The sequence below is a fragment of the Myodes glareolus genome, chromosome 10 (assembly GCF_982192425.1).
Source record: "Myodes glareolus chromosome 10, mMyoGla1.1, whole genome shotgun sequence".
Lineage (NCBI taxonomy): Eukaryota > Metazoa > Chordata > Mammalia > Rodentia > Cricetidae > Myodes > Myodes glareolus.
This window is the reverse complement of record NC_142035.1, coordinates 77,086,412-77,103,558: the sequence shown is the minus strand read 5'-3', so window position 1 is coordinate 77,103,558 and position 17,147 is coordinate 77,086,412. Positions and strand designations below refer to the sequence as shown.

The 17,147-nt window shown below is 48.3% G+C and overlaps 1 protein-coding gene and 1 long non-coding RNA gene across 4 annotated transcripts in view; one reads left to right on the top strand and one right to left on the bottom strand.

Annotated features, from left to right (window-relative positions):
• Ldlrad3 (low density lipoprotein receptor class A domain containing 3) overlaps nucleotides 1–17,147 on the bottom strand; it is a 237,112-nt gene that overhangs the window by 96,014 nt on the left and 123,951 nt on the right. For 2 of the 3 annotated variants that reach the window (XM_085696667.2, XM_085696665.2), the window contains exon 4: nucleotides 10,258–10,392. In XM_085696667.2, coding sequence (XP_085552793.1) covers nucleotides 10,258–10,392 — 135 coding nt within the window. The remainder of the gene's footprint in view (nucleotides 1–10,257; nucleotides 10,393–17,147) is intronic. The other variant, XM_085696666.2, reaches the window with a different exon arrangement.
• LOC148120707 (uncharacterized) lies at nucleotides 1,817–4,708 on the top strand. Its single transcript, XR_015739153.1, has 3 exons — nucleotides 1,817–2,101; nucleotides 4,200–4,331; nucleotides 4,433–4,708. It is a non-coding gene; the product is annotated as an uncharacterized LOC148120707 (long non-coding RNA).

The following is a 17,147-nucleotide window of genomic DNA, read 5'->3' as shown; positions in this document are numbered from 1 at the left end:
TTGGAGAACGTTTGGTGCCCTGCTGAGAGCAGACTCATTGGCAGCCATGCCAAGCTTTTCATGTGAGCGCTGGGATTCAAACTTGGGTCCTCGTGCTTGGAGGTCAACAGCTCTTATACACTGGGCCATCTCCTCAGCCTCATAAGCTCTGTCTTTGAATCTAATCTTCCCTTTGTCTAGAGGCTCAGCCCCACCCATGTCTCTGGGGCCACTTTTATTCATCCTAACTGACTGGGCAAAGATTTCATTTCTCAGAAGTCTTGCCATACCCCGCCAGGAAATGCTGCCATCCTGCCTGCCCCCTGCTTTCCCAGAGGCCGGTTCATTCCTCCATTACAACATTCATCACACTTTAGGGTAATTATCAGGAGAGGATTATGTTTCTCGATTGCAAAACTGTGAGCGGCTTTGATCTGGTCTGGCTTTGAATTTCCTCCAGTGCTGGGAGGAGCTGGTCAGTCTCAGACAACACGAATAGTGATGTAGGAATGAGCGCTAGGAGGGGTCCACAGAGCAGAGTGTTGATGGGGTTAGCAAGCTGAGGGTCACAGTCTTTGGATGAAGAAATGTCCCCGCACCCTCCAGTAACATAGCTGCCGGGGCTGTGAGAACCCACAGAGTGGATCTGGGAAAAAAGTAGTCAATTGCACATGTGACCCCACTTCCCTAAACCCTGGTCCATCCACGCAGGCAAGGCACAAAGTGTCTAGGCTAGCCTCTCCCATTCCCCAGGGATCAGCAGAGGGAAAGGGGCCAGAGCTCGTGCAAGAAGGGCGTGAAGAGACCCCAGCAGCAGCTCAGCAGATTACCACCATGGGGAAGAGACCAGGAAGCAATCACTGCCATGAGTGCAGAATCGGTCTGATTTGCTTTCTAAATGAGGGGTGTTTCAGAAATCTTCAAACTCCTGCTGCAGTGGTTAAAGGGAAGGACGATTCGGATGCAAACACTCAATTACCAAGAAGAAAAGCCCACGGGTACAGAAAGGCGGCAATCAGCTGCTCCCAGCCTCCTTCTGTCTCTTCCAATGAAGTCAGCATTTTCTGTCTTTCCCAGCCCAGCTGGGATTTCAAATTCTTAGATTAAAAGCAGGAGAAAAGGGGGGAGGGGGGAGCTTTCTTATTCCTCTTGCTAAATGGACCTCCAGCAGTTTTAGTCTAACTAAAGCTAAATGAATTCTTTAAGGGGGATGACTTTTTCTTAGGATCCCTTGAAGGAAGTTCTTGGCATCACTGGATAGCCACAAGTCTTAGGATAAATAATATTCACTCATCAAATCCAGGTTTGTGACACTCTGTGTTACATAGTAAACCTAGATTTTTCTTCATTGAAATTTCTTTGCCATCCCTACTTGCAAGACTAGGCTCAGATGAGCAGTTCTCACTTCCCAAGCTCTCTACTACATCCCTAGGCATTATCGTTTGTGGCTCAGTTGCTTGGGTCTGTTTAGTGACAGGCAGCAAAGGTCTTAAAAAACCGTAAGTGCCTCTTACTCTCAATGATGCGGGCTGGTGAGGGGATGGAGGCTGCAAAGCAGAGAGCAAGCACAAACGGCTGGGGAGGCACAAGCCTCCGGTCCACCAAGCTGTGGCCCGCACAATCTAACCTCCCTTCCCTGATGCCCTCCTTCAGTTCGTCATTGTGCCTTGTTGATTCTGATTTTACTTACTTCCTAAAAATACTGGCTCAACTATTCTCACTATTAACACCTTCTGTTATTCCTTTGCGGTCACTTTAAGAGCTAGCCACGCCCACTCCCCAGCCACTTCTGACCTCCCCCGTCGCCATCTTTTCTCTCTCTTGTGTTTGTCTCTTGTTGTGTGTACATGTGTCTTTGCTTTTCTCTATGTTTCTCTTATGTCTCTCTGTTTTTCTCTTCTTTAAGCAATAAATGTCTCCCTCTTTTTTAAATAATACTATGTCCTGTGAGCCTTTTATCCGCTGTAACCGCCCGCCTGACTCCACCCGCCGCATGGCGCTGCCATCCTGGAGATCTTACAGGGACCCACAGCCAACCTTGTCGGACTAGCAGCTGCTCTGCGAGCCGCCCGAGGCTTCCCAACATCATAATCTTTTTAAAGAACAATACCTTCATGTGATGGTAAAACCTTACTATCAATCTGACTAGACTCAGGGACAGCAGGAGTTCCCACAGCACACCACTGGGCATGTCTATGAGGGCATTTATAGAGATGACCAGGTCAGGAGAGCTCTGAGCTAACCAGACCGAGCAATGGAACTGTGGGGGTGCAGGTGGGGGTGGAAGTTGGTTAGGGATGCAGGTGGGGGAGGGTGCAGATGGGGGTGGAAGTGCAGGTGGGGATGAGGGGGGCAGGTGGGTGTGCATGTGGGGCAGGAGTGCGGGGGGAAGGGGATGAAGGTACAGGTAGGGGTTAATTGGAGGAAGTGTGCCTTCCGTAGCATGCCTGTGAGAGGTATAATAACTTAGCTCTTCCTTTTCTGTCATCCTTCTGTTCTTGCTGCCATGAAGTGAAGAGCCTCAGGTCCACACACTTCCACCAGGGTGACACTCTGTCCTGCCTCAGGCCCACACAAACTATTTGCTATGTTTTCACTTGGCGGGGCGGGGGGAGGTGGTGGCTTCTAGTAGTCTGGAGACCACTGAAATGCAACAGACTGTCTTCGGGTTTCTATTGCTGCAACAAGACAGCATGACCAAAACATCAAGCTGGGAGGAAAGGGTTTACTCAGTTTACACTTCTACATCACTGTTTATCACCAAAAGAAATCAGAGCAGGAACTCAAGCAGAGCAGAGCAGGAACCTGGAGGCAGGAACTGAAGCAGAGGCCATGGAGGGGTGCTGCTTACTGACTTGCTCTTCATGGCTTGCTCAGCCTATTATAGAATCCAGGAGCACCAGACCAGGGGTGGCACCACTCACAATGGGATGGGTCCTCCCCTACTAATCACTAATTAAGAAAATGCCTCACAGATGGATCTTAGGGAGGCATTTTTTCAATTGAGGTTCCCTCCTTTCAGATGACTACAGCTTATGTCTAGCTGACACAAGACAGGCCAGCACAGGGACCCTGCACCTTAGCAAGCATACTGCGTGCCGTGGGTCTCCTTATGTCAGCCAACATTCCACAGGTCAAAGTGACCCAGGACCCATGAGCAGAGGCTTTTTTGTTTTGTTTTGTTTTGTTTTTCCGACACAGGGCTTCTCTATGTATCTTTGAAGCCTGTCTTGGAACTCACTTTGTAGACCAGGTAGACTGGCCTTTAACTCACAGAAATCCTCCTGCCTCTGCCTTCCAAGTGCTGGATTAAAGGCATGCGCCACCACCACCCACAGACACTTTTTTTGTTTTTTTGAAAGCCACTCTACCAGTACAGTGAAAAGGGTCTTGGAGAGCAAAGAGTGGAGAATGGCTCTCCCAGGGCCACAAGGAAGACCAAGCTCTCAAGTCCAGCATTAGCCAAGCAGCAATTCTTTCAGTGACCCACTAATGTTTGAAAACATCCATAGAGTTAGCGGTGGTGGCTGAATATGGTGACCAGGTGCCAAGACACCTTCACCTTGGTTCCATCAACTAGCCATGCACATATTCCCAAAACACAGACTCCAATAATATAGCAGGACCCACTTGCTAAGATAAATGGACTAGGAAACTGTCAATGTGACAGAGCCCAGAGCTGTCTCAGTGGAAAGCCTTGGTTGAGGAGTCATCTAGATTATAATGGCCTGTGGACAGGCCTACGGGGATTGTCTTAATTGTTTATTGATACAGGAGGGCTCAGCCCACTGTGGGTGGTACCATCCTTAGGCAGGCGATCCTAGGCTGTATAAGAAAGTCAGCTAAGCAGGAGTTAGAGAACAAGCCAGAGAGTGAACCAGCAAGCAGCATGCCTCCATGGTTTCTGCTTCGGGGTCCTGTCCTGATTTCCCTCCAAGATGGACTTGAAAGTAGAAGATGAAAAGAAATCAACCCTTTCTTCCGCTAGGCTGTGCTCATCACGGTAACAGAACAGAAGCGAGGCCTGCAGCGGGGAAGAAAACAAGGGGGCGAGTGACCTTGCACAGAGGTTCTGCCTCTACCAACTCCAGTGCCAGAGCCACTTGGGGACAGAGCAAGGGAGGTAGGAGCCAGGGGGCACAAGTGCAGGAAATGAGGCTCCTGGAATTCATGTTGAGAGCAGTTCCTGAAACTCACCACGGCCCTATCATCCTGCACAGAGACAGACCAGCTCTCCCCCAGATGGTTCTTCTCTGCAGCCCCAGGCCCTCCCTGTCTCCATTGGGTTTGTCCCCTGTGATGACTATCCAGACCTTCACATCTCTGTTACTATTTCCGGTGTTCCACAAAAGGTAAGGGGGTACTTTAATGAGAGGCTACTTCTTGGGGGCTGCAATAGCCGAGTAGGTCTGCCTACTCGACACCAATAGCTTGTGGGTTGGGTGTTCAACAGGAGAAATCTATCATGGCGCAATGTGGGAGACTAGAAGTCCAAGATTAAGGTGATGGAGGAGGGGCTCCCTCTGAAGGCTGCGAGGACAGTCTGCTCTTCTTCTGGTTTCTGCTTTCTTGGCCGTCTGTACTGAAAGCATCCTCCCCTTCTACTTTTATATCCTACGTTGTTCTCCCTGGGTGTGTGTGATACACCTAAACTCCCTTACTATAACAACACTGGTGGTATCAGAGGCTCACCCTATGCTAATGGGACCTTATCCTAACTAATTCTATCTTCAATGATCCTATTAATAAATATGGCCATAGTTTGTAAAACTGGAGGCAAGGTCTGGATTTGCCTACGTTAATTTTGAGAAGGAAAAACCATTATTCAATAAGAGAGCAAGATCCCAGTCTGCACGCAGGCCTGGAACCTGACAGTTTCCCCATCAGGCATCCACTGAGAGAAATATCCAGGTTGAGAAATGCTAATGCACCAACTCTCTCTTTCTCCATTTTCCTTACTGTCCCCGGTGCATGCGTGTACACACCACACACACACACCCTGCAGAAGAAACAGCACGAAGCTACCATTGCTGGCTTCTGGTGAGGTGCCAAACCTCAAACAGCCTTCCATTCTCCTGAAGCCTTATCACCAGGGCACAGCAAGAAAATAAAGATGCTCTGCCAGGCACACCCGCCCCCCACTAGCTCCCTGTAGGGGTGGTTCCCTAGGCAGAGCTCACCTCCAAAATGCTATAGTGGGCAGGACGCCCAGCAATGGAGTGCTCCTTTACTGGGCAGACTGTAGCAGCAAGAGGAGAAACACACCCATTTCGTGGTTCCCCCTCCCCTTTGAACTCAGGGCACCTGGGGCTAGACTGCTTCCCAAAGTTCTGGAGTGCCAGATGGTAGAGGGGGAGGAGTGGTGGGGGGCACTGCCTCAACTCAAGTCTCGGCTCCCTGCTTGCTTGCTGTATGCACGTTGCCTAAGAAGGAGGGGGCAAGAACGCAGGATCCTGGGGTGAGGATGGGGTTGTTAGAACACAGTAGGACAACACAGTAGAATGTGGACAAAGATCCCTGATGCTGTTTGACTTCCAGCGTGTACTGTTCCTATAAAGTCCTGTGTGGTCCCCTCCCAAAGCCCGGCTGAACATCACCGTCTGGGACTAAAGCACCAATCATAGGAGCCCCCCTCAGAGGCGCTCTGTACACAAATGATCAAAGGTCACCCTGGCTTGGGGTCCCCTGCAAGGCTACAGCAAAGGTTTCCCAGGGGAGGCTCCCTCTCCAGTCTCACCTCTGAGGCTGCTGCCAGACCTCCGTTCCTTACTGGCTTAAGGCTGGAGTCCTCCCTCGGCTCCCCGTCATTGGAGCCTCTGCAGCTCACAGCTTCCAACATGGAGAGTGGCCTCGTCAGGGGAGCAGGACAGAGGAAGAGGGAAGAGGGTCATAGCCTAATCCTGGAGACGGCGTCCCACTGTGTGTGCTGCATTTCTTTGGTTCAAAGTAGGTTACAAAAGTACATCTGTTCACACAACATCATTCGCCATAGTAAAAAGTGGGTGTGACCCGTGTTTACTGATAGAAAAATCAAACATGGTAAATCAATAAAAAGAAACTATTTGGCCTTTAAAATAGCTTGCCATTCAAGCTACAAAATAGATAAACCCTGATGATACACCAAGTGAACCGAGCACTCTCCAAAAAAAAAGTTACACGACTCTACTTATACAGTACCTAAAGCTACCAAGTTAATCAAGGCAGGAAGGGGAAAGTGGTTCTCGGGTTCTGGGGTGGAGTAGAGGACATTTTGTTTCTTTGTTTCTTAAGTAAGCTCAGTTTCAAGATGTAAAAGTTCTAGCAAATGGAAACACACAATGTAAAACAAAGGTTCTAGCACAATGGGAACATAAATTCTGCCACTGAACTGGGAAAAGTTAAAAGTACTTTTCAAAACTTAAGGTAGTCAATTTTACATTTTTTCCAAAGAGAGAGAAAGAACAAGAGAGAGGGAGGAGAGAAAGAGAGAACTAGCCAGACAGTCCAGATCATTTATAAAAGGGTGGGATTGCACACAGGCGTGAGTGCCAGGAGGTGCCATCAGAAGACACCAATGCCACATTCAGGTAGCATTTTCAAAGTACCAGAATGGTGTTCCCTACCATATGTATGGCAGCTGCTGCTACATATAAGAAATACAGCATCCGAGTTCCAAAGCACAGGACAGTCACAGTGAGGCTGTCCCAAAGGTATCCTTCTCAAAGTATATTCTGCAGGCAACACTGCAAATCAACAAAGCCTGATAAAATCTGAGTCCACAAGTCTCTAAATGCATCCCACACAGCACGCTGCAATAGGCTTCCATAGTCTCCCCGGCTCCCAGATCCTCACAGACTGGGCTGACTTTTCGGAGAGGATCCACCATAAATAGAGACTGATTTCAACCTACTCAGATTAGGAGAAACACATTTTGAACAACTCATGACCTTGCCTCGAAGTCAGTTTTATTCACTTCTTTCAAACAAACATTGGAAAATTTCTCTTTCTTTTCTTGCATCAACTGAATGCAAAGGGCTTTTCAGAGGCAGAAGCCCAGGGGGTGAGCTCTTGCGCAGAGGCGCTGAGCCAAGAACCCAGTGCATTGAAAGCACTGATAATCCCATGAGGCATGAGTGTACACTCTGTCCAGTGAGGAAGCCTTTGAGATGCTTTAGGAAGACACTGCATGGAGCTCCGTTTCTCCGCAGCCCACCGCAGGGAAGGTTTTCTCACAGGACTGGCGTCCATTTGTCATGCAGCAAGGTTCACAAGCAGCTCCCATCCAGAGGCTACAAAGTGTGTCCTTGAGGATTACACTCTCATCTGATGCAGGGGGAGGCAGACGCCACAGGAGAATGTAGAAACATAGGTTGGCCAATGGGACTCATGTCTAAGACTCACTCATAGCTTGTGCTTCCTTCAGGACATACTTCCTTAGAGGGAATGGCAGACACCTCCCTACTGAACATGACAACAGCATTTCTTGTGACTTTAGTAAGCTGCGGGTATGTTCACTCGCATACTGAAACAAGGACTCGGTGTGACACCACAGCACATGATAAGCATAGGGAACCACAACAGAGATTTATTTTTCTTATTTGTCAACACTTACGGAGTCCATTATGGGCGGGGCACTGGGTAGGTAGGACCCCTGAGATTGGAGAGGGAAAAAAGACACATCTTCCACTCCTCGGTAGCTAGGAGAGATTCCTAGCACAATGGTCACCTCACATGTTTTTTGTTTTGTTTTGTTTTTGGTATCAACATGGTTCAAAGTCTTCAATTTGATACCAAGCGACTTCACACATGGCCTGGGGAGGCAGGTGTCTTAGTTCCTTTTCCGTTGCTATGATAAAATGCTCTGACCAAAGCTACTTAAGAGAAAAAGGTCATTTTGCCTCACAGTCCCGGAGGGACAGAACCCATCATGGTGGACAGACAGTCAAAATGAACCACACAGCAACAGGGTCTAGAGGCCAAAGGCGAAGCTTGGGTGCACCACCATCTATTTCTAAACTCTCTGTCCCTGTGAGAGTGAGACAGGGAGAAAGCAGCAGAATTTAAAAGCACCAACTACAAACTGCAGCTAGACGGCAGAGGGGTTACCAGCCATCCCTCTGACGGATGAACAACAACCCAGTCACAGAATGGCACAGGATGTTGTCAACATGACCACACAGTGGAGTGCGGAACAATGGCCCTGACAAATCGGGACTCCCTTACAGCTTAGATCTGACATCCTTCTCATGAAACCTCCAGGCACAACAGGTGGGGCTAAGATACAGGAACACCAAACACTAGGTGAGAAGCAGACTCTGTAGGAAAGCGTCCTCCATACCTATCAGTGTATTCACTCAGCTCTGTGACTGTCATCCCCGTTGGCATCTAAAACTGGCTCTACCTCACATAAGGTTTCCACGATAAAGATTTGACTTTGTAAAGCCACACGCACACGCACAGGAGTTAAAAGTTTAGTTTCCCTGGTAAATGGTGAGCTCAAGCCCTCTCTGAAATTACAGCTAGGTCAGAGCAGTTTCTCCTAGACAGGCATTAGAACCACACGCGTGGTATTGAAACAAAACCTGATTCAGTCATTCTGCAGTGGGGTCCCAGCACCTGCTGCAGCTGGGTGCACACTTACTCTTACTGAGCACCGATAAAAACACCCAAGGGGTAAGTTTCCCACGAAAGAACCTTCCAATCCTACCACCACTCGCTCCACTGAGTCCTTCCTGCAGATTCTGGCAAAGCCTGCTCTGCCGCACATTTTACCTTTTCTATGGCCCCCAGTCATACCGGCGTTAGAGGTCATGTTCCTGCCTGGTCCACACACCTCTGGTGGTGTGAACATGCCCCATTTGCTCACTCATTCCTGCACTTTAATAAAATAATAAGCGGCAAGCAAAATAAAAGTTAGGACCTTGAAAACAACCTCTATTTGTCCTCAAGAAATGTCCCCCTAGCTTCACCTCCAAACATATTACAACCAGTGAAAGCTCTGGCTTGTCTTGTAATTTTATTAAATCTGCAAACATGACCATTCAGTGAAACACTGAAAAACAAATGAACTCTACCAACAAGCAACAATATGGGTGAATCGTAGTCGCAGAATACTATTAATGGGAAGAAGTAGAGATTGCATAGAAATTAGGTCAATTTGTAACATTAGAAATACTTGTTCTTCCGAATGCCTTAAAATAGCTGCACATTAATAAAGCTTTGTACTCCGTTGTCTTCACTGAAGAAGCACATGTTGGGAGCTGGGGCTGTAGGGGATCAATTGGTAGAATGTTTGCATGGCAGCCTGTTTGCGTGGCATGTGTGAAGTCCAGGGTTTCACTCCCAGCACTAAGAAAAACCAGGCATAGCAGCTTATGAACTAGAGATACAAGGCAGCAGGATCAGAAGTTCAAGGTCATTCTAGGGTAGGAAGTAAGTTTTGAGGACAGGCTTGGAATAGGTGTGAGGGGGGAGAGAATGAGTACTCAAGGGAGGACAAGAGGGAGAGAAGGAAGGAGGGCGGGGGGGGGGGGGAGGGAAGGAGGAAGGAAGGAAGGACAGATATTCATGTTCACTGAACAAGATCCCGAGAATCTCCACAGGAAGGAGGAACCGTAGCCCTCAGTGTCCTTCCTCTTCCAGCTGCAGCCGTCAGTTTCTATGAAATAACTCCCCAATCAAGCGCTTTCATATGCACAGACAAGCCGCACAAGAGGGAACTGAGTAGTAAACACATGCAAGGGGGGCTGGGCGTGTCAGTGCTCCTCAGACAGATGACAGTATGTGGGGAGGCTATCATTTCATGACTAGAAAATAGTCAAAGCCAGAGCAGCCATGAATGTGACTGAGCTGTCAGGGTAGAGCTGACAGGCACAGCAGTGAAACCCGAGAGAAAATTTCAGCCAGCTGTGTGGAGAAATGTGGTCATGGCTCGCGCAGGCATCTCACTCTTTGGAACTCATCCTGCAGAAGAAATTCAATGGAGGGAAACGACTCACATGACTCTCAACAACATTACACTGTGGAAAACCGGAGCAAAGCAATTCAGTAGGCACGCAATGTAACCACAGGTGACCGTAGGAGAAACGCATATAAGGCGGTCGGCATTTGAAGGATGCCAAAGTCAAAATGGTAGGCACAATGTTACCAAGACTACGCAACACCCAGGAAAGAGGCGGCACAATGTTATCAAGACTGCAACACCCAGGGTAAAAGCGCGCACAAGTCACCAGTGCTGCTGTTAGGAAGAGGGCACCGGTGCGTCTCCTCCCTCCGCGCCTGACTTAGAGCAGTACCCACCGAGAGAGCTCTCGCAGTTCTCCTCGTCGCTGTTGTCTTGACAGTTGTTCTGTCCATCACAGATGAAGCTCTTGTCAATGCACAGGCCATTCCTGCAGTGGTAGCGGGCGGTGGAGCAGAGCAGGGGGTTTGCTGCTGTGGGGAGAGAAGAGAATGTGTCATCAGGGAACCCAGTTATCCCCTTCAGGGTCCAGGAGACTTCTTAGTCAGGGAAGCAGCAGGGTTAGGCTGCAGGGTTAGATGTACAGCCCACCCCAGAGACTGGCTGGTCCATGACCTGGACAAGATGAACTTTATTCTATCCCCTCCTAAGCCCTTCTCTAGGGCACTGTTATGGTGTCCTGTGACCACACCACCAGGGCTGGAGGTCAAAGCCTCTTCTAAAGAGTCAACAACTGCTGGGTGGTGGTGGCACACGCCTTTAATCCCAACACTTGGGAAGCAGATGCAGGTGGATCTCTGTGAGTTTGAGGCCAGCCTGGTCTACAAGAGCTAGTTCCAGGACAGGCCTCAAGGCTACATAAAGAAACCCTATCTTCAAAAATCAACAACCAAAAAACCAAACCAAACAAAACAAAACAAAAAGTCAACCCTATATTGAGTCTTAGAGCTCAAGGACTTTAATTGTGGCGTCTACAGGGAATGGCTGGTGGCAGACGACATAGGAGAACAGCAGAGTTAGTAATAGCAGTCAACTTGGGGGCCTTCTGCCCCTAAGGAAGGGACCAGCTGATTAGATGAGCTATGAGCAGTTCTTACATCTCCTCCCTCCTTCTAGGGTGTCTTTTGAGCAGGAGGTCAACAGCAGGTGTCCTTACTCGCTCTCTACCTGAGTTCAGGAGCTCTTCCTGTCTCTACCCCATCCTACCCGACAGGGCTGAGATTACAGATCTGCAACCACACACACAAGTGAGTGGATGATGAAGATCTGAACTCAGGTCCCTGTGCTCATGCAAAAGTGTAGCATGAATTCTAATAAATGAAACTCAGGGTCAGATATCAGGGGGTGAAAGCTGAATGATCAGAGAAGCAAAGTTCCAGCAACCAGAGAGTTCGTTTACCTCTACCAATGCTCAGGCCAAGAGGGCGAACCTCAGACTGCTTAGACTGCACTGTGTCTCCACCAAACCTCAGACTCCACTGAGTTCCTGTCTCCTCCTTATATCCCTCTCTCTGCCCAGTCATATCCCTCCTGCCTCCACTTCCCTAGCGCTGACTAAGGACATGGGATCCCAAGTTCTGGGATCATCTTTGTGTGAGTTCTATTCTCTTTTTAGACAGATTCAATCTCCTGTAGCCCAGGGTGGCCTTGAGTCCTGGGATTAAAGGTGTGTGCCACCACTCCCTGGCTTCTAGCCATGTAGCTTTGCACTCTGATCTTAATGTAAGTTTTATTTATTAGAATAAAAACAAATAAAATATCACATAGAAAAGCATTTTACTAACTGAGCTATGGCCACAGCCCCTCTGATGCCTTCTCTGTAGGTCAGGCTCCTCATTCGTCCAGGCCTGCTAGCCTAGCGATGGCCTTCATTTCTTCCTGAGTTCATCCAGGGTCTCTCTTGAGCAGCACCTCCCTTTCAAGGGCCTTAAAAGAAATCACAGTGCTGGGTTCTGCCCTTGAGGAAAGGGGTGCCAACTGGAGAGTATAAGGCAGACACAAAACCAGTGAGCTGCACGGAAGTCATCTCCCCAGGGAAACATCTTCTACATACAGTTTGTCTTGCTTCCCCCTCCCCTGCAGGATAATGGGGACAAAGTCCTCTTTCCAATCAGTGATGTGGCTGAGTAGAAATGTCTCTAGCTGCTGTGTGTGTGGTGGCTCACACCTTCAATTCTAGTACTCCAGGGGTAAAGGCAGGTGGACCTCTGTGAGTTCAAGGCAAGCCAGTCTCAATAGTGAGACCTTATCTAAAAACAAACAAACAAACAGTAACCAATCCCAACCCTTGGCTGCTTTCTCTGTAGTCAGGATCAGCTCCATAATCTCATGAGATCCAATGAAACTGCAATGTCTGGCCAAATGCTCTAAAATGGCAGTATGAGGCCCGTGATGCCAACCCTCCTGCTTACAGCATCCGCTTCTGCACCAGAGGGGACTGACAAGAAAATGTCCACATCTGCCCAGACGCAGAGAGTGCTGGGATGAGTGTGAGCTGCCTCACAGCTACTAGAGGCGGTCCTACTCGGCCACCGCACTGAGTCTCGTCCTCATTCCCCTGCGAGGGACGAGGGAGCAAGGCAGAGTGCCAGAGATGTGCTGACTTCCTGTGCGGGCCTTTGTGTGGTTCCCAGCTGTGTCATCTAGCTATGTCTGTCCTAGGTGCCCAGAGTGCATGGCCTAGACAAGGAAGGGCAGTGGTGATGATGAAGGGGGTTGTCATGGACCTCTAGGAAGAACTGAGCCTGTGCTAGACTGCACGGGGCAAGAACAGGACCATAGTATAGTGGACACGTGGCCCAGCCCTGAGACTGCATAATCTAAGCCAAGGCGGGCTCAGTGCCTCTCCATGGTCCTGAACTGGAGAGTGTGACTTGGATCTGTCAGCTCCATCCTCCCCGAGTTTTGCTGACATACTCAGACATCACAGTTGTGTGGACTTGGTCAACTTCCACGCTTTTAAAAACCTGAAGAATGATAGATTTTTTTTTCCTTTTCATTCAAGGTGGAAAGTTTAATTTGAAAGGTCGGAGGAACTAGTGGGATAGGGTAAGCCAGAGCTCTGGGTTTTAAGGATAAGGGACCAGTGTAAAGTCAAACAATAGACATCCAGCCTGATAATGGAAGAGTTAATAATTAAATCACTGTGGGACAGAGAATGGCTCAACTTAATCAAGCTGGAACCAAGGTCTGCCTGTAGCCAAAACCCAAATGGGGAAATCCAAAACCACAAATCACATTTGGTTTTTGTCCCTGGCAAATCTTCAAACCCAGCCTCCAGCTCATCAGATCTCAGCACAGTGGCCTTCAGCTTCCCTGCACCCTGGTGGGTCATGTCTGTGCAGTCAAAACATCAATACCAATCAACTCACTCAAACAGCCTGGAAGAGCAGGCCAGCTGGTCCAGGACAGAGCAGGGTAAGCTCACAAGGAGACACTGCCAGGGTCCACCTCTTACTTTATGTTCAGTCTCAGAGGCTTCTGAACTTTCCTAAGGGAAACCAGTCTCGGTCTTGTATATGACTGCTTATCTGGGTGCGCAGGCATGCTATGAATCTGCTTATGCTTCTATGTGTGTGTTTGAAAAATAAGACATTGGTTGACTTTAATAAGTAAACCAACAGGGCCAGCAGCCAGAATATATAAAGAACTAACTTCGACAACCAAAGGGCAAAAGTCAGCAAGGCAGAAAACCAGGCAAAAGACACAGAAAGCATTTGCCATAAAAAGATCTGCTAACTGGTCAGTAAAGCCTTGCCTATGATGTGGAACGAAGCATCAGACTGACCCCATTTAAGGTCCTAAAGCACAGATTGTTGATGGAGATGTGGAAGGAGAGGCTGTCTCCTGCACTCTGAAGGGGAAGCAGCTGGGGGTGGGGGGCTACCTTGGATATCAGTTTATTAATATCTAGTAACTTCACCTCCTGTTCAAAAGAGACCTTAAAACAAATTTAAAGGTTTATGCTAAAGTCACTATCAAAAAAAAAAGAACTGACCCAAATGGTCCCTAATAGAGTCATAACAAAGTAACAGTCCACAGCCTATATCAGGGTTTTCTGCAAAGGGCACTTAAAGTCACACGGTTGAGGCTTTGCGGGCCATTTTATTTTCATCTATGTTATAATGACTTGGCTATTGGTACTGATAATTCATAAACAAAGGACACATCTGTCTTCTAATAAACCTTTATTTGCAAAAATCAATAGTGGGCCATAGAATGCCAAGAGCAGTTGCACAGCATGGAAGAGTAAACAAACTGGTGTGAGGACAGACACACATCACAATAGAGCAGCCCAGGAGAAAAGCCAGGGCCTGAGGAGTGTGCAGTGCTGTCCTGTGGCCACAAAGTTACTCATGCGAAAGAACTCCACTTCTATTATGGGATTAAAAAATATGTTGATGAATAAAAACACATGTAGCAATGAATATCACAAGCTCAGGGCAGTGGATGCCTCTGGAGATGAGAGAGACAGGTAGGGGCTGAGAGGGTCCCATCAGAAATCCCTAATATATCTGGAGGCATTGTCTTAAAAATCGGAAGCAAAGAAGGAAGTGAAGAATGTTTTTGAGACAGAGTCGCAGGAACACAGATTTTCCTCTATTTGACATCTCCTTTCAGGGTGTTGAGAAGACTCCCCTGGGGGCTTGGGTGACAGTCAGTCAGTGGACTGCCGTGCTTGCCTTGTGAGCTGGAGGATCTGGGTTCCGATCCCCAACACCCACAGCGGGCCTGGCGACACATGTCTATAACTCCAGCACTGGAAAGGGCAGAGACAAGTGAGTCCTGGAACTCACTGCCATTTGATCCAGCAGAACCAGGGAGCTCCAGGCTCATCCAGAGACCTCATCTTAACAAAACAAAACAAATGGTAGATGGTACCTGGGGAGGAACAATGTCAGCATTGCCTGGTGGCCTCCACATGTCCATATTCAGATACTCATATGTGCATACACACACTCATGAACATACACACAAATAAAGCAAAATATAAACAACTTCACTAAAAATCCTTAATCCAGTCTAACAGGAATACTTTTGGCCAACACCTCCTTTCTTTGGGGCTACTGGGCATAAACTGGCCCTCAAGACAGTTTTTCAGGACCCACAGACACGCCTGTCACCCGAAGAGCCCTCCTAGCCCAAGACTTCTTACGTTTGTCCACTGTAGCTCTAGGAGCCAGAGAAACCCTGGCACCTGAGCCTCCTTCCTGAGGGGCAGAGAAACAGAGGTAGTGAAACAAAGGAAACATTCCGAAGCCAGCAGTAAGCTGGCCAAAACACACACGACTACACGTGTGTCTAGAAAACACCAGAAGCCTCAGAGGGGCTCTCGAGCTTCCACCTCCCCTGGGGTCTTCTGTGTCTTCCTTTATTGAGGTCCTGACAAGCCCTGCCATCTAGCTCCCAAGGACAGAGCAAATCAGAAGGGAACTATCTGCTACCCTGGACAAACTAAAAAAAAGCAAAAAAGTCAACAAATACTAGAGGAGACAGAACAGAAAAAAAAATTAAAAGCTACATCAAGAGACTTAAGTTAAGTTAAAAAAGTAGAAGCCAAAGGCAATCCCACTGCACAGCCCAGTCTTAAAAAAGTAAATAAATAAAATGTTCTTTAGACTGAGCCTGAACTGCTATCAAAGAGGTTAAATGTTGATAAAGCTGAGATGCAGCCCAGTCTCAGAAAACATGCCCATCAGTTATGGTACCCAAGCCATCACTGTGCAGTCTCTAGGCAGACTCGCTCACCAGGGAAGCAAATCTTCTCCAAAGCTGCAGGAAACCCAAGTTTTCTCCCGTGTCTTTGAGGACTCTGCAGCTATTACCGTGCTTGGCACAAACATTGACGTGCCAGCTCACAGACGGATTGGAGACAGCATGTCCTACAGGACGCGATGTTGTGGTATACTTAGCAATATTTGCTGTGCCCCAAATGTCTGTGCTGCCTCCATCCTTTCTAAAGCTTATCAGCCATTACCTGTGTGGGATTTTATTCTGTTAACTACAGAGAGGAATATGGTGTCTTCTGGTGTCTATTTCACTGGGGACGGAGAAAAACTGTTTGTGGCCTCAGTTTAACAGATGGACTCGCTGGCTCAGAAGTTCTTCGGGAATTATTATCATAAAAATGTTGGGCTCTGATGGTAGGCTTCCCAGTCCAGAGTACACAGGAAAGCAAGTGAGTCTCTCTCTGCCAGAGGGAGGGAGCAGGCCCAGAGAGGAGCTAAGGAAACTGGCTGCCCCATTTTGGCCACACTGAAGAGAGTGGACCACAGGAACACAGCAGTCATCCAAAAGCAACTGACTGGCTTCGACACAGGAAATGAAGCCATCTGTCTCCAGCAGGATTTAGGACGCGTCCTCTTTAATTCATTCAAAGCCTTTCCTACTTCAAAGGGTTCACATGAAAACTGTCACTGGCCCCCACCACCTTACGGTGACTACTAACCTCATGGCCTCTGTAGAAACCTTGTTTCCCTAGTCCCAACTTCCTTGTGAAGTTTACAGTTGGGGCAGATGGGGCATGCTGAGATTTCCTTATCTCTAGAATGGGGTCGGCAGTCTCCACAAGCCAGGGATGCTAACTAACCACCATCTTGTGGCACATGGTTCCTCCTAGCCTCGTGTGTTCCTCTGTAGCTCGGACTGTGCTCACTATTTGCCTGGAGTTTGCCTGCCAATAACCACAAGCTTTTGTGTTCCAATGGCTACCAAGGCCTGTCCAGCACCCAGGCTATGGGACTTTGGCTTTAGCAGTCCTCGCTTCTGAGCTCCAACCAGACCTGGCTATGTGCACCCATATGCTGTAGCGAGAATCTGCAAAAGGAAGAGCCATTACTTGTGGCAAGCAAGAGGCAAGAAGGCTCCATCTTACCTGCTTTCTTCCCAGCTCTACAGTGCCAGGACATTTTAGGTTTGAAAGCCCTCCAGAAGCAGCGTGGTGCTGGCAGGAGACAGACAGATGAGTTAAGGCGTTGTGCTTCCTGCCGCTTCATAAAGGTTTCCCATACATGATACCTCCTGTCCAGTACTCAAAGCCAGCTCCACACTTCAACCTTTGCCTTTCTGTGGATGGTTCCCTCAACACCCTTTCTGATGATAGCTAATTTTCTCCCCGTGCCTCATGGAGCACTCTGCTTGAATCCTTCCTCACCTCAAACTGCACACCTCATAGCGACACCATCTTCACACCCCTGTGCCCCAACCTCTTCCTCATTCTGTGGTAATT